The sequence below is a fragment of the Mesoplodon bidens genome, assembly GCF_964165515.1.
Source record: "Mesoplodon bidens genome assembly, chromosome: 3".
Taxonomy (NCBI): Eukaryota; Metazoa; Chordata; class Mammalia; order Artiodactyla; family Ziphiidae; genus Mesoplodon; species Mesoplodon bidens.
The window spans coordinates 137,944,915-137,971,839 of NC_138178.1; the positions used below are offsets into that span (position 1 = coordinate 137,944,915).

General features: G+C 35.4%; 1 protein-coding gene across 4 annotated transcripts in view; it reads left to right on the top strand.

The window, feature by feature from the left end:
- MNAT1 (MNAT1 component of CDK activating kinase) overlaps positions 1 to 26,925 on the top strand; it is a 220,246-nt gene that overhangs the window by 118,591 nt on the left and 74,730 nt on the right. For 2 of the 4 annotated variants that reach the window (XM_081230286.1, XM_081230283.1), the window contains exon 7: positions 2,872 to 2,993. In XM_081230286.1, the coding sequence (XP_081086412.1) occupies positions 2,872 to 2,993 (122 nt within the window). Of the gene's footprint in view, positions 1 to 2,871; positions 2,994 to 9,352; positions 10,252 to 12,399; positions 12,515 to 26,925 lie in introns of those variants that run through there. The other 2 variants (XM_081230284.1, XM_081230285.1) reach the window with 2 other exon arrangements.

The following is a 26,925-nucleotide window of genomic DNA, read 5'->3' on the forward strand; positions in this document are numbered from 1 at the left end:
GTGCCTTCTTAACCTGTGTAATACTCTGTATTCAGATTCATTGTTCAGAAATTGGATTACTGAGAGGTAGTACAAGATTTAGCTTGACAGTTTCAAGTTTATTTAGAAAGGCTCTGAAACATATGGAGGTTAAGGGTTAAAATAATGTTAATGGAGTTTTCCATATATCTCACTTTTATCTCGTTTTTGATGTGTATTATTTCAGCCAGGTAAATGATCAAATCAGAATATCTAAAACCATTTTTATTTTTTAATTTTAATTTTTTTAAAGACACATTTTTCATTTTCACCAAGAATTTTTATTATTTTTAAAAAATTTTATTTGTTTTATTTTTGGCTGCGTTGGGTCTTCATTGCTGCACATGGGCTTTCACTAGTTGCGGCAAGTGGGGGCTGTTCTTTGTTGAGGTGCGTGGGTTTCTCATTGTGGAGGCTTCTCTTGTTGTGGAGCACGGGCTCTAGGCAAGTGGGCTTCATCTAGTTGTGGCGTGTGGGCTCAGTAGTTGTGGCTCGCAGGCTCTAGAGCACAGGTTCAGTAGTTGTGGCGCATGGGCTTAGTTCTGCGGCATGTGGGATCTTCCCGGACCAGGGCTTGAACCTGTGTCCCCCGCACTGGCAGGCAGATTCCTAACCACTGTGCCACCAGGGAAGTCCTGAAACTCATTTTAAAAAATTGTGGTAAAATATATATTACATAAACTTTACCGTTTTAACTATTTTGAAATATGTTCACAGTGTACATCCATCACCACCATCCATCTCCAGGATTTTTTTTATCTTCTCCAATTAAAACTCTGTACTCATTTAAATAGTAATGCCTCATCCCCTGCCTCCCCACACCCTCTGGCAATCATCATTCTGCTTTTTGTCTCTATGAATTTGACTACTCTAAGAACCTCATATAATTGGAATCATACAATATTTATCCTTTTGTGACTGGCTTATTTCATTCACTTAGCATAATGTCTCCAAGGTTCATCCATGTTTTAGCATGTATCAGGTTTCTTTCCTTTTTTAAGACTGAATAATAGTCCATTGTGTGAATACCCTATTCACTCTCCATTGATGGACACAAGGTTACTTTTACCTTTTGGCTATTGTGAGTAATGCTGCTATGAGTAGGGGTGTACAAATATCTGTTCAGGTTCCTCCTTTCACTACTTTTGAGTGTATACCCAGAAGTGGAGTTGTTGGCTTATATGGTAATTTTATATTTAATCTTTTAATCTTTTGAGGAATTGCTGTCTGTTTTCCATAGTAGCTGCACCATTTTATATTCCCATCAGCAATGGACATGAGTTCCAATTTCTCCACATCCTTGCCAACACTTGTTATTTTATGTGGTTTTTTGTTTTGGAAAATAGCCATCCTAAATAGCTGTGGGTGTTAAGTGCTACAGTTGGGCCCTCTGTATTTGTGGGTTCCACATCCATGGCTTCAAGCAGCCATGAAATTCAATCTGGGTTTGGTTGAATTCATGGATGCAGAACCCAGGCATGAAGAATCTGGGGATAGGGAGGTCTGACTGTGCTAGTATGCCATTTTATATAAAGGACTTCTGCATCCATGATTTTGGTATCCCTGGGGCAACTTGGAACCAGACCCCTCAGGGATACTGAGGGGCGGTTTTATATCCTCATGGTTTTGATTTGCATTTCCCTAATGACTAGTGATGTTAAACATCTTTTTTGGTGCTTATTGGACATTTGTACATATCTGGAGAAATGTCTGTTCAAGTCCTTTGCCCGAGTTTGGTGAAGGAGTTTTGAGGTCACAGTGTCAGAGAAGCTATTAATATAATGGTAAACTAGCTAGGATAATGCTACATGGTATTAAACTTGTTGAAGAGAAAAACCATGAGTCATATGCAGACATTCTCAGTGGTCGTTCCTCACTGCCTCAGTTGCACTGTATCACTTTTAATTCATGCTTTTTACCTTTTTTTTTCTTTAAATAAAAGAGAACAAATGTTTTATGTATCCAACTTAGTAATTTAAGTAATGGAAACTAAGGGAGGTAACAAGAGGAATAAATTATAAACTAGAAAACATTGGAATTAGTAACTGTAAGAACTAGTTTTTATTAAAAGGTTAGGACATAGAGAAGCTGATGAGAACTATACTAAGAAAAATAACAGAATTAGAGTTAGAATCAGAAAACATGGACTATCTAAAAAAATACAGATTTTAAAAAATTAGAATTATGTGCTCAGATTACAATAAATATGTAAATCTCAGTGTAATGGTGCTATGTGGCTGAGTGGCATTTTATTTTGTATATTGTTCATCAAGTATGATCTTTTTATTTTATTTATCCAGTTGTTCTTTTCAGAAAAATACGTGGATATTCCATTCAACTTAATTTTTAGCATAATATTCCTCATTTTCTGTGTGTGTGTGTGTAAGTAGACATCAGATACACATATTTGTTAAGTAAGTTTAATTCCATTGTAAAGACTTAAGAGAATAGACATTTATGTGGCAAAACTTTGCAGAGAATAATTTCATTAGTGTCCTTCCTTAACTAAAGCTTTCAACAAAACACAGGTAACCAAAACTGTCAAAGTTGTATAATAAAAACAGGAAAATGTGAGAATAGACTATGCTTGTATGTTTGCTGAATTCTACCATTGACATTTAACAGCTGCACTCTTTAAGGCTAAATTTTAATTTAATGATAGATTTAGTTTTCTTCCTTTAAATCATGTGTCACTGACTATTGTTAATTATATAATATAGGTTTCAGTAATGTAATGAATAATGGGTAATATTTTTAATGTGAGTAATTTAGCTCATCTTTAAAATGACTGCAAATAAGTATTAATAGGAAAGTAATATTAAAAAGTATTATTTTCCTTCATTTTTCTAACAGGGTCAACATATTACATTACCACCCATTCAAAAGCTTGAAGAAGCTCTATATGAATACCAACCACTGCAAATAGAGACTTGTGGGCCACAAGTTCCTGAGCTTGAGATGCTAGGAAGACTTGGGTAAGTGTTCAGAAGAAATTCTCATTGAGGAACTGATGTTTAGGGCTTGGTTGTTGACATTTTTAACTGATACTTTAGCATTCTTAGATGTTGAGTTTACAGAACTTTACTCTTTTGTAAGAAATGAATGGTGCTTAATACTAAGTTAATCTGTTATTTTTCCTACGGTCCTATTAGGTCTTTTGAGATTGAGACTGGATTGTATTAGTTCCCTTTTAAGGATGTCATTGGCAGCCAGCCATACTGAAGTAGCTGTTCATTTTCGGCTCACTGTGTATCTTTTTTAGAAATAGGGGCTTAATTTAGTCAGCAGTAAGCCAGTGAAAATAGAGTTGAACTCCTTGCCATGAAAAAGAGTAGAAAAAGAGTAGATTTACTCAATGTCTGTTGTGTACAGTGAAATTATATTTATGAGAAATGAGCCATAAAATATATATATTTTTTTCTTTTTTTTTTATTAGTTTCTGCTTTATAACAAAGTGAATCAGTCATACATATACATCTGTTCCCACATCCCTTCCCTCATGCATCTCCCTCCCTCCCACCCTCCCCACCCCACCCCTCCAGGCGGTCACAAGGCACCGAGCTGATCTCCCTGTGCTCTGCGGCTGCTTCCCACTATCTATCTACCTTACGTTTGGTAGTGTATATATGTCCATGCCTGTCTTTCGCTTTGTCACAGCTTACCCTTCCCCCTCCCCATATCCTCAAGTCCATTCTCAAGTAGGTCTGTGTCTTTATTCCCATTTATAAAATATATTTTGTCAAAGGGTATGATGTAGAGCTGGCCCAGAGGCTCAAAAGCTGTAATATATGCATCCATTTTGGAAATGAACTTGGGATTGTGGCTTCTGTGAGTGATGGAGATGATCAAATTCTGTCTTAGGGGAACAAATGGGTATTGTGTACTTATGGAAAGTATAGATATAAACTTTGTTGGATGGAGTAAATCATATCTTGATCTGGTGTCTCAATCTAAACTACTGAATGAAAAGATAGTCTACAAACAGTTGTTTCTTAACAAAATAAAATAGCACAAAGAGTATAATGCAGATCAGGAAACTTACACAAGCCTATTAGATAGCCTCATCCACCAGAGGGCAGACAGCAGAAGCAAGAAGAACTACAATCCTGCAGCCTGTGGAACAAAAACCACATTCAAAGAAAGATAGACAAGATGAAAAGGCAGAGGGCTATGTACCAGATGAAGGAACAAGATAAAACCCCAGAAAAACAACTAAATGAAGTGGAGATAGGCAACCTTCCAGAAAAAGAATTCAATATAATGATAGTGAAGATGATCCAGGACCTCAGAAAAAGAATGGAGGCAAAGATCAAGAAGATGCAAGACATGTTTAACAAAGACCTAGAAGAATTAAAGAACAAACAAACAGAGATGAACAATACAATAACTGAAATGAAAAGTACACTAGAAGGAATCAATAGCAGAATAACCGAGGCAGAAAAACGGATAGTCACCTGGAAGACAGAATGGTGGAATTCACTGCTGCAGAACAGAATAAAGAAAAAAGAATGAAAAGAAATGAAGACAGCCTAAGAGACCTCTGGGACAATATTAAACACAACAACATTCGCATTATAGGGGTCCAAGAAGGAGAAGAGAGAGAGAAAGGACGCAAGAAAATCTTTGAAGAGATTATAGTCGAAAACTTCCCTAACATGGGAAAGGAAATAGCCACCCAAGTCCAGGAAGCGCAGAGAGTCCCATACAGGATAAATCCAAGGAGAAACATGCCGAGACACACAGTAATCAAATTGGCAAAAATTAAAGGCAAAGAAAAATTATTGAAAGCAGCAAGGGAAAAATCACAAATAATATACAAGGGAACTCCCATAAGGTTAACTAACAGCTGATTTCTCAGCAGAAACTCTATAAGCCAGAAGGAGTAGCATGATATACTTAAAGTGATGAAAGAGAAGAACCTACAACCACGATTACTCTACCCAGCAAGGATCTCATTCAGATTCTATGGAGAAATCAAAAGCTTTACAGACAAGCAAAAGCTAAGAGAATTCAGCACCACCAAACCAGCTCTACAACAAATGCTAAAGGAACTTCTCTAAGTGGGAAACACAAGAGAAGAAAAGGACCTACAAAAACAAACCCAAAACAATGAAGAAAATGGGAATAGGAACATACATATCGATAATTAGCTTAAATGTAAATGGATTAAATGCTCCAACCAAAAGACACAGCCTTGTTGAATGGATAGAAAAACAAGACCCATATATATATATATATATATATATATATATATGCTGTCTACAAGAGACCCACTTAGATCTAGGGACACATACAGACTGAAAGTGAGGGGATGTATAAAGATATTCCATGCAAATGGAAATCAAAAGAAAGCTGGAGTAGCAATGCTCATCTCAGATAAAATCGACTTTAAAATAAAGAATGTTACAAGAGACAAGGAAGGACACTACATAATGATCAAGGTATCAATCCAAGAAGAAGATATAACAATTATAAATATATATGCACCCAACATAGGAGCACCTCAATACATAAGGCAACTGCTAACAGCTATAAAAGAGGAAATCGACAGTAACACAATAATAGTGGGGGACTTTAACACCTCACTTACACCAATGGACAGATCATCCAAAATGAAAATAAATAAGGAAACAGAAGCTTTAAATGACACAATAGACCAGATAGATTTAATTGATATTTATAGGACATTCCATCCAAAACCAGCAGATTACAGTATCTTCTCAGGTGCACACAGAACATTCTCTAGGATAGATCACATCTTGGGTCACAAATCAAGCCTCAGTAAATTTGAGGAAATTGAAATCATATCAAGGATCTTTTCTGACCACAACGCTATGAGATTAGAAATGAATTACAGGGAAAAAAATGTAAAAACCCACAAACACATGTAGGCTAAATAGTACATTACTAAATAACCAACAGATCACTGAAGAAATCAAAGAGGAAATCAAAAACTACCTAGAGACAAATGACAATAAAAACCTGACAATCCACAACCTATGGGATGCAGCAAAAGCAGTTCTAAGAGGGAAGCTTATAGCTATACAAGCCCACCTCAAGAAACAAGAAAAATCTCAAACCATCTAACCTTACACCTAAAGGAACTAGAGAAAGAAGAAAAACAAAACCCAAAGTTAGCAGAAGGAAAGAAATCATAAAGATCAGAGCAGAAATAAATGAAATAGAAACAAACAATAGCAATGATCAATAAAACTGAAAGCTGGTTCTTTGAGAAGATAAACAAAATTGATAAACCATTAGCCAGACTCATCAAGAAAAAGAGGGAGAGGACTCAATTCAATAAAATTAGAAATGAAAAAGGAGAGGTTACAACAGACCGCAGAAATAGAAAGTATCCTAAGAGACTGCTACAAGCAACTCTATGCCAACAAAATGGACAACCTGGAAGAAATGGACAAATTCTTAGAAAGGAATAACCTTTCAAGACTGAGCCAGGAAGAAATAGAAAATATGAACAGACCAATCACAAGTAATGAAATTGAAACTGATGAAAAATCTTCCAGCAAACAAAAGTCCAGGACCAGATGGCTTCACAGGTGAATTCTATCAAACATTTAGAGAAGAGCTAACACCCATCCTTCTTAAACTCTTCCAAAAATTGCAGAGGAAGGAATACTCCCAAACTCATTCTATGAGGCCACCGTCACCGTGATACCAAAACCAGACAAAGATACTACAAAAAAAGAAAATTACAGACCAATATCACTGATGAATATAGATGCAAAAATCCTCAACAAAATACAGCAAACAGAATCCAACAACACATTAAAAGGATCATACACCATGATTAAATGGGATTTATCCCAGGGCTGCAAAGATTCTTCAATATACGCAAATCAATCAATGTGATACACCATATTTACAAATTGAAGAATAAAAACCATATGATCATCTCAATAGATGCAGGAAAAGCTTTTGACAAAATTCAACACCCATTTATGATAAAAGCTCTCCAGAAAGTGGGCCTAGAGGGATCCTACGTCAACATAATAGAGACCATATACAACAAACCCACAGCAAACATCATTCTCAATGGTGAAAAACTGAAAGCATTTTCTCTAAGATCAGGAACGAGACAAGGATGTCCACTCTCACCACTATTATTCAACATAGTTTTGGAAGTCCTAGCCTTGGCAATCAGAGAGGAAAAAGAAATAAAAGGAATACAAATTGGAAAAGAAGTAAAACTGTCACTGTTTGTAGACAACATGATACTATACATAGAGAATCCTAAAGATGCCACCAGAAAACTAGTAGAGCTAATCAATGAATTTGGTAAAGTTGCAGGATACAAAATTAATGCACAGAAATCTCTTGCATTCCTCTACACTAATGATGAAAAATCTGAAAGAGAAATTAAGGAAACACTCCCATTTACCACTGCAACAAAAAGAATAGAATACCTAGGAATAAACCTACTTAGGGAGACAAAAGACCTGTATGCAGAAAACTATAAGACACTGATGAAAAAAATTAAAGATGATACCAACAGATGGAGCGATATACCATGTTTTTGGGTTGGAAGAATCAATATTGTGGAAATGACTGTACTACCCAAAGCAATCTACAGATTCAATGCAATCCCTATCAAATTACCCATGGCATTTTTTACAGAACTAGAACAAAAAAATCTTAACATTCGTATGGAGACACAAAAGACCCCAACTAGCTAAAGCACTTTTGAGGGAAAAAAATGGAGCTGGAGGAATCAGACTCCCTGATTTCAGACTATACTACAAAGCTACAGTAATCAAGGCAGTATGGTACTGGCACAAAAACAGAAACATAGATCAATGGAACAAGTTAGAAAGTCCAGAGATCAACCCACGCACCTATGGTCCACTAATCTATGACAAAGGAGGCAAGGATATACAGTGGAGATAAGACCGCCTCTTCAATAAGTGGTGCTGGGAAAACTGGACAGCTACATTTAAAAGAATGAAATTAGAACACTCCCTAACATCATACACAAAAATAAACTCAAAATGGATTCGAGCCCTAAATGTAAGACCGGACACTATAAAACTCTTAGAGGAAAATGTAGGAAGAACACTCTTTGACATAAATCACAGTAATATCTTTTTTGATCCATCTCCTAGAGTAATGGAAATAAAAACAGAAATAAATAAATGGGACCTAATGAAACTTCAAGGTTTTGTACAGCAAAGGAAACCATAAACGAGATGAAAAGACAACCCTCAGAATGGGAGAAAATATTTGCAAACAAATCAACAGAGAAAGGATTAATCTCCAAAATATATAAACAGCTCATGCAGCTCAATATTAGAGAAACAAACAACCCAATCCAAAAATGGTTAGAAGACCTAAAGAGATATTTCTCCAAGGAAGACATACAGATGGCCAAGAAGCACATGAATAGCTGCTCAACATCACTAATTACTAGAGAAATGCAAATCAAAACTACAGTGAGGTATCACCTCACACCAGTTAGAATGGGCCATCAGAAAATCTACAAACAGCAAATGCTGGAGAGGGTGTGGAGAAAGGAAACCCTCTTACACTGTTGGTGAGAATGTAAATTGATACAGCCACTGTGGAGAATAGTATGGAGGTTCCTTAGAAAACTAAAAATAGAATATCTTATGATCCAGCAATCCCACTACTCGGCATATATCCAGAGAAAACCATAATTCAAGAAGAAACATGCACCCCAGTGTTCCTTGCAGTACTATTTACAATAGCCAGGTCATGGAGGCAACATCGACAGATGAATGGATAAAGAAGATGTGGCACATGTATACAATGGAATATTACTCAGCCATAAAAAGAAACGAAACTGAGCTATTTGTAATGAGGTGGATAGACCTAGAGTCTGTCATACAGAGTGTAGTAAGTCAGAAAGAGAAATACACATATCGTATGCTAACACATATATATGGAATTTAAGAAAAAAAAATGTCCTGAAGAACTTAGGGGTAAAACAGGAATAAAGACACAGACCTACTTGAGAATGGACTTGAGGATATGGGGAGGGGGAAGGGTAAGCTGTGACAAAGCGAAAGACAGGCATGGACATATACACACTACCAAACGTAAGGTAGATAGATAGTGGGAAGCAGCCGCATAGCACAGGGAGATCAGCTTGGTGCTTTGTGACCGCCTGGAGGGGTGGGATAGGGAGGGTGGGAGGGAGGGAGACGCAAGAGGGAAGGGATGTGGGAACAGATGTATATGTATGACTGATTCACTTTCTTATAAAGCAAAACAAACAAACAAACAAATAAATAAATATAAATAAATAAATAAAAAAGAAGAAAGAAAGAAGAAACATACACCCCAGTGTTCCTTGCAGCACTATTTACAATAGCCAAGTCATGGAGGCAACATCGACAGATGAATGGATAAAGAAGTAGTGGTACATATATACTATGGAATATTACTCAGCCATAAAAGGAACGAAATCGAGTCATTTGTTGAGCCGTGGATGGATCTAGAGACTGTCATACGGAGTGAAGTAAGTCAGAAAGAGAAAAACAAATATTGTATATTAACCATGTATGTGGAACCTAGAAAAATGGTACAGGTGAACCGGTTTGCAGGGCAGAAGTTGAGACAGAGATGTAGAGAACAAACATATGAACAACAAGGGGGGAAATCTGCGGTGCGATGGGGATGATGGTGTGCTGAATTGGGCGATTGGGATTGACATTTGTATAAAATTGATGACTAAGAAGAACCTGCTGTATAAAAAATAAATTAAATTAAATTTAAAATTTTTTTAAAAAAGTAAAAAAGAAAAAACAATGTGAAAAGAAAGTAATGGATATGGTGAAAGCAAGTAATAAAAAAGTAATTAAAAAAAAGGCCCCAACAGCAAAAATAAGGTAGGTGAAACAGATAATAAAAGCTACAGGCATCTTCAAAACCCAAACTGCAATCTTGAACATAAAGTGTAGTATTTTACATATGAATGTGGAGGCTCCAGGGTCAAATTACTGTGAAAATGATAGATAATTCACTTATCTGCTCTTTCTTATTTCTTAAGATTTTCTTTAGTTTTGTATTCTCTTAAAAGTCCTGCAACCTCCAAGCATGAAGCTGTGGGGAAGTGAAACAAAACCTAAAACCTCTTTTGAGTTTTAGATAAAAAATTTATCAAATAATTGGCCTGGATGTTAAAATTGAAGCTTGAAAAGACAGACAATATCGGGTTTTATGTAAAAAGTTATAAGTGATATAGACATTGATTTCTTATTTCTTACTGGGTTAGCAAGAGCCAGAATTCTGTATCTTTAAAATAAATTTTCTCACAATCTTTACTTTTAATATTAGTGAAGACGGAGTGTTTAAAGTACTCCTCTGTTACAGTTGCTTTTTCTAACAATTTTGTCATTAAAATTACATTTGAGGGCTTCCCTGCTGGCACAGGTGCTAAGAATCCACCTGCCAATGCAGGGGACACGGGTTCGAGCCCTGGTCTAGGAAGATCCCACGGAGCAACTAAGCCTGTGCACCACAACTACTGGGCTTGTGCTCTAGAGCCTGCGAGCCACAACTACTGAGGCCCGTGCGCCCAGAGCCCATGCTCCACAGCAAGAGAAGCCACCGCAGTGAGAAGCCCGTGCACTCGAATGAAGAGTAGCCCCCACTCGCCACAACTAGAGAAAGCCCATGCACAGCAATGAAGACCCAACACAGCCAAAAATAAAGAAATAAAATAAATAAATTTGTTTTAAAAATTACATTTGAAAGGTTATGGAAATGGCTATGAATAATAAGAACACAAAAATAAACTGTACAACTGTTAGTACAAAGGATAGGAAGAGGGAAAAACTTGGCTGTTGTACTGTTCCTACACTATGCATGAAGAGGTATAATAGTATTTGGAGATATTTAGTATAAATCCTAGAGCAACAACTAAAAATGTAAAACAAAGAGGGACCGACAGTAAGCAAGTAACAGAGTAAATAATGAGATCCTTAAAAATACTCCATTAATGAAAAGGAGGGCAGGAAAAGAGAGGCAAAAAATAAAGAAATCGTATAATTAGGAAACAAATAGCATGGTGGTAAATTTAATCTTAACTGTATCAGTAATTACATTGTTCTAAATAAGCACTATCCAATAAAGCTTTCTGAAATGGGAATTCTATGTCTTTGCTGTTCAGTATAGTAGCCACCAGTTGCATGCTTCTACTGAGCACTTGAATATGCCTAGTGTAACTGAAGAATTGTATATTAAATTTTATTCAGTTTAATTTAAATAACCACATATAGTTAGTGGCTCCCATGTTTGATAGAACATGTCTAAATACTCCAAATAATAGGCAGAAATTGCCAGATTGGATTAAAAAGCAAGATTTTACTGTATGTTTTCTACAATAACGTGACATTATATATGAAGATACAGTTTCTCTGAGCTTTAAAAGTTTCTCTGAAATCTTGGGACTATAATTTGTTTTTATTTTGTACATAACTCAACCAGTATCTCTTCACAGATTTCTTCTGCCCCATTTTCTCTCTGTTTTCATTTTGAGACTCTGATTTCACATAGGTAAGACCTTCTGATGTTGTTTTACAGTTCTTCAATGCTCTATTTTGTGTTTTTCAGTCTTTTCTTGAGTTTTGTGTTTCATAAGTTTGGATAATTTTTCTTGTCCTTTCCTTACAGTTCACTTATTCTTCTTCTATGTCCCTTTTGCTGATAAGCTCATCAAAGAAATTCTTTCTGATATTGCAGTTGTCATTCCTAGCATTTCCATTTCACTCCTTTTTGTAATTTCCATCTTTTTGTTGAAATTCCCTGTCAATTTGCACATACTATCCACTTTTTCCACTAGGTCCTTCAGCTTAGTAATCATGTTATTTTCAGGTGCCTCTTTGATTGTTCTAACATCTGTGGGTCTGATTCTATTAACTATTTGATACCTTAATAGTAGATTTGTTTTTCCTACTTTCTTGTGTTTATTGGAATTTTCTTTGAATATTGTACAACAGAACAGTAGAGACTGAGATAAATAATATTTATGGCCAGAAATATTTATGTCCCTTTTTCTGTTAGGCCATTAGTGTAGGGAGTTGAGTATCAAGTCTGTAGTTTTATCTCAGTTTGGTTGTTGTTGCTCAAGTTACCATCTGTGTATCACAGGCTTCAGATTCTTCCAGCCATGATCTCTTGCCACTTTGTACCTAGTATGAGGCCTGGAATGCTGGAGGGTTTTTCTTAGTCTTCTTGCTCCACCCTCAACTTTCAGCACACTCTGCAAACTTGAGCCAGAAAGGGGTTCTCTCTCTCAGTGTCCCTCCTCAGCGATAGACTCCTCTTGCTTTTTACTTGGAATGAGTCTTGTGGTAGGAGCAAGGGGGTTTCTTAGTTCTCCTGTTCTGATTTTTGTTTTAGGAGGTCTGTGTGCCAGAGCCTCACAGTGGTGCTTTCTCAGTGTACCTTTCTCTTCCCCAGAGGCAAACAACTTCTGTCTCCTACTTCAGGTTGCAGTTGAGTTTGCTATCCTCTCCCAATCCCACAGGTGAGCTCTGCCTTGTGGTGGTGGGGATGGGAAGTCTTGGGTATAAGACAGTTTCCTGCCCTTCTTTCAACCTCTGCTTTGCATCATTATGTTAGTTTAGCTAAGAGCGGGTTTTCTGCCTTTCCTTAGTGATTGAAGGCTTTATTCTGTGTCAGTACAGGGTTGGGGAGGGCGGCAGTAGGTTTTTTACTCCTCCTCTAGTGGCACCCAACCTTTGCCCTACCCCAGCAGCTTAGTCTTGGCTGTTTTTTAAATAGTTCATTTCCTCATGCATGTTCAATTTTTGCCGATTTTTACTTGGCCTACTCAATGGAATATCCTCCTCATCTTCCTCTTTTAATCTGCTGTGGTGGTGATGCTGCTGTATTTGTATGTTAATATTTAGCTAACCCTGTTAGAAGTCTCTGTAAAATAGACTAGCTTGATTGACTGTTTTTCTTTTTTTCTTGTTTTGAGTAGAATTTTAAAATTGAATAAGCTTTGGCAACACTTTTGATTGTTTGGAGCCCTTTTTGTTTTACTTCTGTCTTTACTATTGTGGTTTGAATTTTAAAATGTAGGGTAGGGCTTCCCTGGTGGCGCAGTGGTTAAGAAATCTGCCTGCCAGTGCAGGAGACACGGGTTTGAGCCCTGGTCTGGGAAGATCCCACATGCCGCAGAACAACTAAGCCCATGTGCCACAGCTACTGAGCCTGTGCTCTAGAGCCTGCAAGCCACAACTACTGAGCCTGTGTGCCACAGCTACTGAGCCCGTGAGCCACAACTACTGAAGCCCATGAGCCTAGAGCCCGTGCTCTGCAACAAGAGAAGCCACTGCAATGAGAAGCCTGCGCACTGCAACAAAGAGTAGCCCCCTCTTGCCACAACTAGAGAAGGCCCACGCGCAGCAACAAAGACCCAATGCAGCCAAAAATAAATAAGTAAGTAAGTAAGTAAGTAAATTTATAAAAAAAAATGTAGGTAAGTGCAATTTAGATACGGTATAACTATAGTGTTTGTACTTTTCCCGAGTTTTTCATATCTAAAATCTTATTTGAACCTAAATAAAGGATACTGGATCATGGTTTTATTTTGTTTTGTTTTAGTGGTTGGGGGGCTTTCATTGATTATTGACTATTTAAAATATAGTTAGTTCCAGAATTCTAGAAGTATACTTTTGTCTCTCTCAACAAAGACTGTGCAATATATTCTGTATCCACAACAGTTAAGAAGACAAATTGTTCTGATTACGAGTTTGTATGTATTTCAAGCAATGGACCTTGATTATAAGTTTCTTTTAGCTTCTATGGCTAAGCTGGGGAAGAATTTCTAGATCATCAATAGTGATGTCAGCATTGCTAAAGAAACATTGACTTTTTCTTGATGTAGAAGTATCTACCAAAATAGAATATGTCTCACACCTTCCTTCTCATCAGCCTTGTATCTTAAGAAAGGGATTGAATTCTTTTTTTTAATAGTATTTTATTTATTTGTTTATTTTGTTGCCCGGGTTTTAGTTGCGGCAGGTGGGCTCCCCAGCTGTGGCATGTGAACTCCTAGTTGCGGCATGCATGTGGGGTCCAGTTCCCTGACCAGGGATCGAACCTGGGCCCTCTGCATTGGGATGCAGAGTCTTAACCACTGTGCCATAAGGGAAGTCCTGTAAGGGATTGAATTCTACACAGACAGTTTCATTTTGGGAGCCAGGATGAAGTAGCTCAGGTGGTCTCTTTGGTGATATGTTATGACTTCATACTTAAACATTTGCCAAAATAAATCCTAAATTGATTTCTTACTATACTAGTTCGTTTTCTTTTCTGGAATTATTATTTGAAGCTATATTGCTTTCTTCCTTTTTAGAAATTATTTTAGATTTAAAAATGTATTTTTACATAATCTAATTTTCAGAAACATTTAGAAAGAAACTGAAGAAGTTACTCTGTGAATTGACTTTTCAAAGAATAATTTGGTATCTACCAAGGTGCTACTCTTAAGGTACAGGAATATAAACTTTAATTGACTTAAGGTATAGTAGTTACACATCTGTTCTAAGGGTTGTCCATATTTTTGTTAGAAGATTACATCTAATAAGCCCCAGTTAATCTTTTACAACAGGCTCTCCCCCTTCCCATAAAACTCTAGCTTCTACTCCTCTCTCTTTTCTTTTCCTGTTACAACAAATTTTCCATTTTATGTTATTTTATCCTACAGAGGAAACAAGTTCAGTTTCTCTAGAGGCAAATAGAGAATAAATTACCTTATTTCCATTTTCTTATATTTGCTTTGAAATCTGTATGACATGAAGAAGTTAAGAATGCTACATTTTGTAGCTTCACTTTAGTTGGTGCAAAACTATGAACGCAGGCACTTTCAAAATAATTTTAATTATATAGTTTTGGGAGTATGTGGCATAAGGTCTTAGGAGGCATTGTGTCTCCAAAGAACTACTTTTTTGTCCTCATGTATAACTTAGATAAAGGACAAAATCAGGAGTACATTGCCATGAGATTTTAGGTGATTTTTACTGGAATCTTTTCTAAAGTTAATTAAACTTTAGAAGTAGATGAAGAATAAATGAGAATTTCTCATTCAGGAGGTTATTATGAATATATAATTACAGTTCAAATTGCACTGGCAGTACTTTTCTGGTTTGCTCAAGGCAATATGTAAACATGTTTTATTAATTCTGTGCCAGTGGGAGCAAGCATTGGGAAAATTTAACTGCTAATTGAAATTCCCCAGACTGCAGCTTTAGTGGTTAGTTTAGTAAAGTCTCATTGATTGGCATTGTAAGAGTGTCTTTTTAATAACCAACTGGCTTTCTAGTTAATATTTTACTATTTCCCACCCAAAGAAGAGTATTTCCCTTAACTAATATAAATTACAAGGATTATCAGTTTTATTCATCAATTTCAAATTATTTAGTCAAATATCACTACTGTTTTAAAAATATGTGATTTATTTAATATGAACTTTTCATTCATGAACCTATTCCAGAAATAAGGAAAAACTGTTATAAGCTATAACCTTTAAGTAAGATATATATTTTTCACTTTTACTTATTTGTGAATTTAAATGAAACCATTTGCTACCACATTTCTGTAGAATAAAATTTTAATCTCCATTTCTGTAGAACATTTTTGTATGTTTCTTTGTGGCACAGTGTCGTAGCCAAGTGCACACATTCATTTCTGTCTCTCCTGTTAACATAACTGATGTAAGTCCTGTGCTATCAACTATGAGAGCTTTAAAAAATAGACTTAAACTGTGATAGTTTACTATCTAGAGTCCTTCCTAACCAGTTGATAAGATTATTTAGCTATTATTATGAAATCACTTGTGAAAACAGTTGTGGTTGTAATAATAGTAGAACCTGATGATAATTAGAAGGTTTCTTATTTGATCTTCATCAACACCTATCAATTTTGTTTTCTTGTGTGGCTGTAGACTACACTGCTGAACAGAAGTAACTGACCTGTTACAAATCCATTACTGTTATTGGCAAAACAATTAAAATGTTCATTCTTGAGGGAAAAGGATAGGATATAGTTCCCCTAAAATAGAAGATCCACCTTCACAGTAACCCTGGAGATTCTTTCTCTCCCTCCCTTCCTTCCTTCCATTAGTTTTAGGTGTACAGCAAAGTGATTCAGTTATATATAAGTATTTTTTCAGATTATTTTCCATTATAGGTTATTATAAGATATCAAATATAATTCCCTGTGCTGTAGAGTAAATCCTTGTTGCTTATCCATTTTATGTATAGTAGTTTGTACCTGTTGATCCCATATTACTAATTTATCCTTCCCCACCTCTTTCCCCTTTGGTAACCATAAGTATGTTTTCTATGTCTGTGAGTCTGTTTCTGTTTTGTCTATAGATTCATTTGTATTATTTTTTAGATTCCATGTATAAGTAATATCATATAATATTTGTCTTGGTCTAACTTATTTCACCTTAGTATGATATTCTCTAGGTCCATCCATGTTGCTGCAAATGGCAATATTTCATTCTTTTTTATGGCTGAGTAATATTCCATTGTGTGTGCAGATAGATGCTTAGGAGTGGGATTGCTGGATCATATATGGTAGCTCTATTCTTAGTTTTTGTAAGGGACCTCCATGTTATTTTCCATGGTGACTGCACCAACTTACATTCCAACCAACAGTGTAGGAGGGTTCCATTTTCTCCATACCCTCTCCAGCATTTATTATTTGTAGACTTTTCTGATGATAGTCATTCTGGCCTGTGTGAGGTGATACCTCATTGTGGTTTTGATTTGCATTTCTCTAATAATTAGCAATGTTGAGCATCTTTTCATGTGACTGTTGGCCATCTGTATATCTTTGGAGAAATGTCTCTAGGTTTTCTGTCTATTTTTTATTAGGTTGTTTTTTGTTTTGATAATGAGTTGTGTGAGCTGTTTGTATATTTTGGATATTAACCCCTTGTTAGTTGCATCATTTGCAAATATTTTCTCCCATTCTGTAGGTTGTCTTTTGTTTTGTTTATGGTTTCCTTTACTGTGCAAAAGCTTTTAAGTTTGATTACATCCCATTTGTTTATTTTTGCTTATTTCTTTTGCTTTGGGAAACTGATCTAAGAAAATACTGCTATGATTTGTGTCAATAATGTTTTGTCTATGTTCTCTTCTAGGATTTTTATGGTGTCATGTCTTACATTTAGGTCTTTAAACCATCTTGAGTTTATTTTTGTATATAGTTTGAGGGAGTGTTATAATCTCATTGATTTACATTTAGCTGTCTAGGTTTCCCAACACCACTCGCTTAAGAGACTGTCTTTTCTCCATTGTATATTCTTGACATTTTTGATGCAGATTAATTGGCCATAGGTGTGTGGGTTTACTTCTGGGCCCTCTATTCTGTTCCACTGATCTATATGTCTGTTTTTTTGTGCCAATACCATGCTGTTTAGATTACTGTAGCTTTGTAGTATTTTCTGAAGTCTGGAAGGTTTATGCCAACCCTGGAGATACTTTTCGTGATCATTCTTTTGCTCTTAAAAATTGATAAATTGGAACTTTATATGTCAAGAATTTGAGATGAGGTATGAAACATATTCTAAAAAATTTTTTGTTGTAACACTCTCTTAGTCTCCTTCCTTAAGTCTTCCTCATTTTTGCCAGAGAAAACTTTCTAATATATCAATCTAGGCATGTCTCTCTATTATTAATATTCTTCATTGGCTCATCATTATCTGCATAATCTGTCCCCTATCTACCTTTGTAGCTATATGTCCTGGTCCTCTCATACTTGGTGTTTCTTAAGAACCTCATGATGTCTCACAAATTTTTGTGCCATTGCATGTGCTGTTCCATTTCCTTAGGAAGCACCTTTACAATTGTGGCACAGTCCCCTCGGTAATTTCTTTCCCTCTTTTCCTCCCTATGCATGAATTGTCTGTTTATGCCCCTTATTCCCTTTTCTATTGGAGTAGCATTTTTCCTTATTTATATGTCAGCCATATAGTAACACTATTAACGTTTGATATCTTATTTTTTCTTTTTTGACTTTTTATGGCCATGATTGACTTTGTGCCTATTTTTGTTTTAATTGGAATGTAGTTGATTTACAATATTATATTAGTTTCAGGTTACAGCATAGTGATTCAGTATTTTTATAGACTATATTCCCTTTAAAGTTATTACAAAATAATGGCTATGTTTCCCTTTGCTGTACAGTATATCCTTGTTCCTTTTCTATTTTATACACAGTAGCTTGCATCTCTTAATCCCATACCCCTATCTTGCCCCTCCCTCTTCCCTCTCCCTATTCGTAACCACTAGTTTGTTTTCTATATCTGTGAGTCTGTTTTGTTATGTACATTCATTTGTTTTATTTTTAAGATTCCACATATAAATAATAACAGAGCTTTTGTCTTTCTCTGACTTATTTCACTAAGCATAATACTCTCTAGGTTCATCCACGTTTTTGCAAATGGCAGGATTTCATTCTTTTTTATGGTTGAGTAACATTCCAGTGTGTGTGTGTGTGTGTGTGTGTGTGTATAAACACACCACATCTTTATCCATTCATCTGTTGATGGACACTTAGGTTGCTTTATATGAAGTAGGTTTAATCTTTGAGTAGTAAAATATATTAATGATGTCCTGCTAATTTTCCATTGCTCTTCTACTTAAGAAGTCCTAAACCAACACAAAACTTTATATATATTTATTTATATTCTAATTTTTAGGTAGCTTTGATATTTATATGTAATCACTTAATCCATCTGGAATTAATTTATTTGTAAGGAGCTATAAAAGAATCTTTACTCTGTTTTTTTCAACTAGTAAATCAATTGGCACAGAATAATTTATTCAGTAGTCCTTCTTTTTTCCATTGATGTTTTAGATTAACATACTAGGGCTTTTGGTCCACTGACCTTTCTTTTCCAATAATCTATGTTTCCATTTTTTAACCATATCACATTATTATTCATTTAAATTCATGATATGTTTTAAGTTGTATATTTATTTTCTATTGCTGTGTATCAAATTACCTCAGATTTAAGTGGCTTAAAACAACATCCATTTTATCTCATTTATTATCAGTGTCTGTGGATTATGAGTCTGGGCATGGGTTACTTGGATCGTATACTCAGATTGCATGTGGCTGTGATCAAAGTGTCAGCAGGTGCTGTGGGTCCATGTAAGCGAGGTCTGGGGGGCTGTCTTTCAAGCTCATTCATATTATTGGTAGAATTAGGTTTCTTGCCAGTGTAGAACTCACAGTGGCTTCCATCTTCTTCAGTGCTAACAGGAGAAAATCTCTTCAAATCTCTTCCTTTCTTAAGGGGTCTTACTTGTTTAAGTTTGGCCCACTTAGATAATTTCCCTTTTTATTAACTTATAATCAACCAATTTGAGATCTTAATTACATCTGCAAAATCCCTCTTGTGATATAATATAATCTAAGGATTGAAATCCATCATATCCATGAGGACAAAATCATGCAGGGCTGCACACAAGGGGGTGGGAATCTTGGGGGCCATCCCAGAATTCCTACCAGAGTGGGGCAAGTCTTCCTTTGCTACTTATCTTTTACAAAGTGTTCTTAGCTTTTTTTTTTTTTTTTTTTTTGTGGTACGCGGGCCTCTCACTGTTGTGGCCTCTCCCGTTGTGGACCACAGGCTCAGCGGCCATGGCTCACGGGCCTAGCTGCTCCGCAGCATGTGGGATCTTCCTGGACCAGGGCACGAACCTGTGTCCCCTGCATCGGCAGGTGGACTCTCAACCACTGCACCACCAGGGAAGCCCCTTAGCATTTTCATACATATGTTCTTCCAAGTAAACTTTGTTGGCCAAAGCAACAAAGCACCCTACAGTTCTTTCAAGTTTTCTGTACATTTGAAAATTTTCATTATAGAATATTATGAAACAAGTAATCAAACAAAGCAAACCAAAACACCTTATCAACTAAGACACGGCCATCCCTATTACCCACTAGATACAACCAAACATCCCTTTTTTGGGTATTTTATTTGGAATTGCTTTAAACTTATAAACTGATACAGAAAGAGTGGACTTTTAAAATTTATTAAGTTTTCGTATATCTGACACATTTCTTGGAAATTAATTTTTGTTACATCGTACTTAAAATTGTTTTCATTATGCTTTCTTACTGGTTCTTGGTTAAATATATTTTCATTTTGTATATAGCTGTTTTACTGATAATTTTGTTTTTTAAGGTGACTATCTGGGGTTTTATCTGGAAGCCAGTAACCTGAAAAAACAATTTTTTTCTTTTAAATGCTCTGTCTCTGATTTCAGTTTCATATTTTATTGCATTTGGCTAGAACTTCTTAACTTGGTGTTATACAGTTTTGATAATTGCAGTTTCTTGTGTCTCTTTTTTTGTTGTTGTTGAATCCTTCAAGTGTTTCATCATTAAGTATCATGTTGGTTGATTAAGTGATTTTTCTTATCACGTTGAAGTATTTTTTTAAAATCATGTTGTAGAATTTCTATTTTTTTGGTCAAAGTCTTTACCTATTGACTTACTATACATGGATTGTCTTAAGAATGGAGAAAAGGTGTTTGTTTTGTGTTATGTTTGTTTTGTTTTTAATCCTGTACACTTAAGTTTGTACATTAATTTTGGAAAAATTCTGAGGGGCACCAGAAAATCAAAGAATATGGAGAAGTACAAAACTCACAAAAATTGCAATATGTATGTGTATATAATATATGATATATACTTTGTTGTAATTATGAAAGTATTACTAAATTAACTTTTTTTATAGCTATGACAGCAAAATGTCTTTAGTATCTGTTTTTGCTGGCATTTAATTAGAAAGAAATCAACTCACATCTATCATGAATCTTTTGCTTAATCTTCTAGTCTGGCACTAGTCTGGTAAGTTTTAAATCTTTTTTTACAGTCATGGAAAAAAATATGTTTCTGCTTGAAGCAGTTGTCAAACAAGCTTCTTTCATCGACCGTCAGACACAGGGCAGCTGAATGAGGCTGTTTAGTCTAGAGTAAATGCTCACGAGATTACAGGGTCACTGAGGAAATGTAATTATGCAGTTGATTCCAGAATAGTCGTTTGTAGTAAGGACTTTAAAAGTATTCAATCATAGTATTAATTAAAAAATATGTATATTCCAAAATTAATCTCAGAAAATCAGCACTAAATAAACTAAATTATTTAGTTTAGTAATAAAATTATAACTATAAATTATGACAATGAAATATAGTTTTAATTCAGATTTCTGCAGGACCCTAAAAAAGGAAGTTCCGTTTATTATTGGAATTTTCTCAGTTCCTCCCAAATTGCTATAAAATTCAATTGACTCTGTATATCTATATGTAATTGTCTCTGTTGGGAAACGAAACCTCATAGTATTTAGCTCATGTTAATTGAGAAAATAATTGATAATTTAGCAGCGTTTTTTGTTACTTTTGTTATTCATTTGATTATCACTCATTCGATTATGAAGCACCTCCTGTGTGTCAGTTACTCTTCTAGGTACTAAAAAAACAACAGTGAGCAAAACAGAAAGCATCCACTGTCATGAAGCTTACATTATATTGGGGTGAAATGAACAATATAAATACACTGATGAATTTGTTAGATGGCAGTATCAAAATACTTTATCCTGTGGTATTTGTCTTCAAAAGACAAATACCTCAGGATAAAGGGATATGTAGTGATTGGTGTAGAGCGCTATTTTTACATAGGTCGGGGTGGAATCTTTTGTAGGATGATATTTGAACAGGTATGAGTTAAGCAAAGAAGCTAATCATGTGATATAATGGGGATAGGCAGAGGAACTCTAAGTGCAGTGGCCCTGAGATGGGCATGTGTATGAGGATGAGAAAGGAGTCCAGTGCCTGGAGTAGTGTGAATTGGGGAATAGCAGGAGATGAGGTCAGAGTGGTAACAGGTTTTTATATAAGAAGGCAGGCTGGGTCCAGTTAGACCATGTAGGGTTTTTTTTTTTTAGATGATGGTCAAGACTTGGGATTTTACTGTGAAGAAGACGAGAAGTCATAGAATTTTGAACAAAGGTGTGTCATGTGACTTACATTTAGAAAGGTCTGTTATAGGAGAATGGATGGTGGAGAGAAAACAAGAAAACTTGCAACTGTCTTAGTTAAGATGGTAGTGGCTTATACTAAGATGGTAACAGTGTAGTTGCTGAGAAAGTGGTCAAATTATGAATATAATTTTGATAGCATAAAATAGAGAATTTTTGATGGATTGGATGTCGTGTGCAGGGTTACCAAAAAGTTGCTCCCAGGGTTATATCTGAGGTACAAAATTGCCATTTAAATGTGATAAGGGAGACTAGGGGGAAGGGTTCTCTGAGGCAAGACAGTTGTGTGAGTTGCTTTAAGTTCAGTTATTTATCAAATATTAAAAAAAATATGTTTCTAAAGAGGCTGCAAGAACTGGGAAAAATCCTTAGCAGCTCTGCTCTTTTATGGGAGAGTGAACTGTCATGAGTTCACTACAGTAGAGGCCAAAGAAGGAAATGCTTCTCTACTCAGAGTCGCATCTCTGGGTAGTGCAAATCTAAGACTAGATTTTTAGTCTCTTAGGATACTTTTTCTCCGCTGTACCTTATGGCCAAGGCCATTCCATTTACAGAGCTTTCAAAATCTGAATGAGCTTTATTTTTATTATGCTTTTAGATTGTTTTAATTTCAGATAGTATATTTAAAGGCAATGAGTTTATGTAGCAACTTTGCTTATTTTATTCTTAAAACAATGAAAACAAAATTATTCTGCTCTAAGGAGTAGAGACACAGGCGTAGAGAATGGACGTATGGATACGGTGGGAGGGGGAAGAAGGGGTAGGATGAATTGGGAGATTGGGATTGACATATATACACTACTATATATAAAATAGACAACTAATGAGAACCTACTTTATAGCACAGGGAACTCTACTCAGTGCTCTTTGGTGACCTAAATGGGAAGGAAATCCAAAAAAGAGGGGATATATGTATACATATAGCTGATTGACTTTGCTGTACAGCAGGAACTAACACAACATTATAAAACAACTATATACCAATAAAAATTAATTTAACAAAAAGATAGGTCATTGATAAATCCTATAGAAATAAGCCTATTTCACTATTTCAAGGGGCAGTTGGTTGAAAAGCTTTTGTTTACCCAATTTTGAGTTCATGTGTGCATTTTAAAATTCGTATATTTTTAAAATCCTGTAACTTAAAAAGGGAGACCATGAGCCTAAATATGAGCCAAGTTTTCAGCCTCCATTTTTTTCCCCCATGAGGAAAATAGGACTGAGTTGGGCATTGTGACTCACAAGCTTTTGGGTTGGAGCTTATGTAACTTTTGGGTTGGTGCCCTGATAGCAGAGGTGTAGCAAGGGTGGGGTGGTAGGAATGGTCCGTCCCAGCCTGATGCAGGCAATAAGGGTTGCATTATCTGTAGAGAATTAAAAAATAATAATAAAATAAAACCAATTAAAAGTCAGTCTGTTTGGTTTTTTTTAATCAGCATGTACTAGCAGTTCTAAACAATGTTGGTTTTCAAATACTCCTTCCTGAAAACATCTTCTTTTGGTCCAAGTGCTAAACAATTGCTGTTATTACTTTTGATTTCATAGTATATAAGTAAGCTTCCAATGAGCACATCTTTATTCTTTGTTCCTGAATAATATTGTGTTGTATACAAAAGTGTAATCAGGAACTCCCAGCTTTATAGTCAGCCCCAGAACATCACCACCCCCCGCCACTGCCAACGAACCTACCTACATTTAGCCTCACTCAAGAGTAAATTTGTCAGATTTTAGAATCCTTCTGACTCCTTTCTGGCAAAATTTCTCTTTCCAGTTCCCCTGTGGTATTAAATATTTCTGAGTTTAAGTGGTAGATTTGAAGTGAACTGATAGTCTAGTGATTGTAGAGATGAAGAAATAGAACTTAAGTTCTTGGAGTATTTATTTTTGTTTAAAGCTTTTCGACTATGGGACGCCTGAAAGTTGCTAGAAAAAATCCTAAAGAAGCAAAGACATGAACATTATTGCAGTTTCTGGAATTTATTGTGAAATAGCTATTTTATGAGACTATCAAACTTATTATCATTAAGATATTTTCTAGCTATTTGGATACCTGTTGCTTAAAGAAAGAAACTCGAAATTAAAATTAACAAAAAATATTCTCCAATTTATTATGAGCAAAGGTAAATTGGCTTTATTCCCTATTGAACATGAATATACAAGGAAGATCAACTTTAATGAATTCACTGACAAATTTGCATAAGTAAAACTCAAAACAGAAACTATGATGTGACAATCTTTTATGTACTTACAAATATTTTCCTGTTTTCAAAAATTAAATTAGTATAATTAATGGGTATTTTTGTCTGTTACTTTTCCCTCTTTTGTTGTGTGAATTTTATTTTTATTTAAAAATTTTTAGTGGCACAATGTGTACAAAATCCAATAGAAGAAAAAATTCGTGTCTTTTCTGCATTGTTACTATGTTTCATTTCATGATTATTACAGAAAATAATTTTGTTGTATAAAGGAGCAGGTGTGATGAAAAATGATCTGCTCTGGCTGTCCAATATGCTAGGTGTACTGTTGCCTGATAAGAGTTGGTCCTGAGGATGGGATCCTGTGTCATGTTTCTGTCAAGTCTTGTCAATTTAGTCATAAAAATAAATTCTCCATCATATTTGGTCATACTGATTTCAGAAGAATGTGCAGACTTAGATTTGAAAAAAATAAGAGCAATAGAAATAAGCACAGGTCAGGAATTAGATCCTGCTTTGGTTAAAAGAATTGTGATTGTTGGGTCTGGAAAACAACTGGCTATGCTTTGGGAAAGCAGAATGAACATGGTTGGTTAATCTTTTTTTTTTTTTTTTTTTGCCTTAAATAATAAGTGAACTTTATTGGCCAATAAGGAAAGGGGAGGACTAGCTTCAAGTGAGACTTGATGCAGGGCTCCAGTGAGCTGACCAGGATTCAGTTTCTTTCACCATCTCTCACTCTTCTTCTTTGGTACTTACTCCAGTTTCTAATAGTCTCTCCCCTCTGGTTCCAAGATAGTACCAGTAACTTTTTTGACTACATATGTCCTACTTATGTTCAGAAGGGATAGTTAATCATTTTTTAGTTTATGAAAAATATTTGAAGGGAGTAATGTTTCTGAAAGGAAAATTATCAACAAGATGGTAAAATGTGGATCAGATGACCAGTTTTGACTCTGCCCAGCTTCTACATCTTAATTTTTGTTGTGCTGTTTATCTGTATATTTCTAAATCATACAGTTATACTGCAGTTTCTTGATTTCCAGTTTTAGACCTGCCTCTTGACATCCTAATTGAGAGATGAAGATTTAGCCCTCTAAAACTCCTTCCCTATTCTTATTTCACTTCTCCTATTATTTCCCAATACAGTTATATCACAGTTTTAAAATTAAATCAGTATTCACTATTTCCATGGTAAATACGTAAATATTATTTTCAGTTGGGCCATGATTGTACAATGATTATGTTTCTTTAGATTTCTTATTATGATTGCTTTGCCCTTTTTTGGGGGGGGGGTCTTCAAAAATTTTATTTTTTCATTTAATTCAGCATCTTACTTATCCCATCAAGCCCCCAAATTATCTTACCCTTTCTGGGGCTAATGAATATGAAAACAAAATAGAATCCCACCATTCATCACCTTCTACTTTCTTTTAACCTCCTTACCCAGTGTAGATGGCACTTTATATTTTTGTTACTAGCTTAGTCTCTCCTGTCCTCTCGTCTGCCTTGTGTTATAAGCATGCAGTGTATCTGCTTTGATAGTTTATGATGAGTAACATCAGGACTTGAGGGATTGCCACTTTCTAAATCTTTTAAAAATATTCTTCCAAGGAGTGATTAACTGTTTTTAGATTTAGAGAAAATTCATTCAACCTTTAGGTCTCTTGCTTTGAGTTTTACCTCAAACTTAATTTAGAAAGAATTGAAAGTAAGGGAAGCAGAAACAATAATGTTTACTTCATTCCACTGTTTTCACCTCTTCATCCCAGAGAAGAAGAGGAAGAAAGATTCAACAGCTTGAACTTGCTAGTGAGACAGTAGTCGTTCCAGTTGTAAGACATTTGGACAGCTCTGGTTTCCCAGCAAAAGAGTCAGCAGCAGGAGGGTATTTCTTGGAACTCTGTGGTAACTTTTCCATGAAGCTGCCGTTCTTTCTGAGTTAGTTCTTTCCTTTATCCTCTCGTTTGCTTGACGTTAACGTGTGTAACCTCATGGTGGCTCTACTACTTCATCTGTTTGTTGAGCTTGCCTACTGGTCTTGGTGGGTTTTATTTACTTGTTACAGATAACTTATCCAGTACCATCTTAACTCTCAACTTAAAGTTTAAAAATGATATACTGAAAGGCTATATTATTGGTGTTTTCAGATTGTGGATTTTGTCCAATATTTTACAAAATGGAGTAAAACAAAATAAACTAGACAAGGGCACTGTACATAGTAAATGTAAGTATTGTTTTGTGAAACAAAAAGAAACAAAAAGAAATGTAAGTATTGTTCAGTTATATGTGCATATGTATACACATTTGTAGTGGGTTTTCATGTAAAGAATATTTACTAATTATGGTAAGAAAAGGTTCTCATTTTTAGATTTATAAACACCAGTTAGAATGACCAATCCAATTAATTAATCATTTCTACATCATCTCCTTTCTTCACGATACCTTTGTGTATGTACCCGCCTATAGTATTTATTTACTTAAAAACTGTAGCAAGTTGTGTAAAAGCGATGGTACACAAACATCATAAAAAGTAAAAAAAAAAATTAACACATTCTTTTAGCAAAATGGATAGTCAAAGTTCTTGTCCCATATTATTGTGGAATGAAATCCATTCTCTTTAATGACTGACTGGATGAGAAGGTAATATTTCCCTTTAG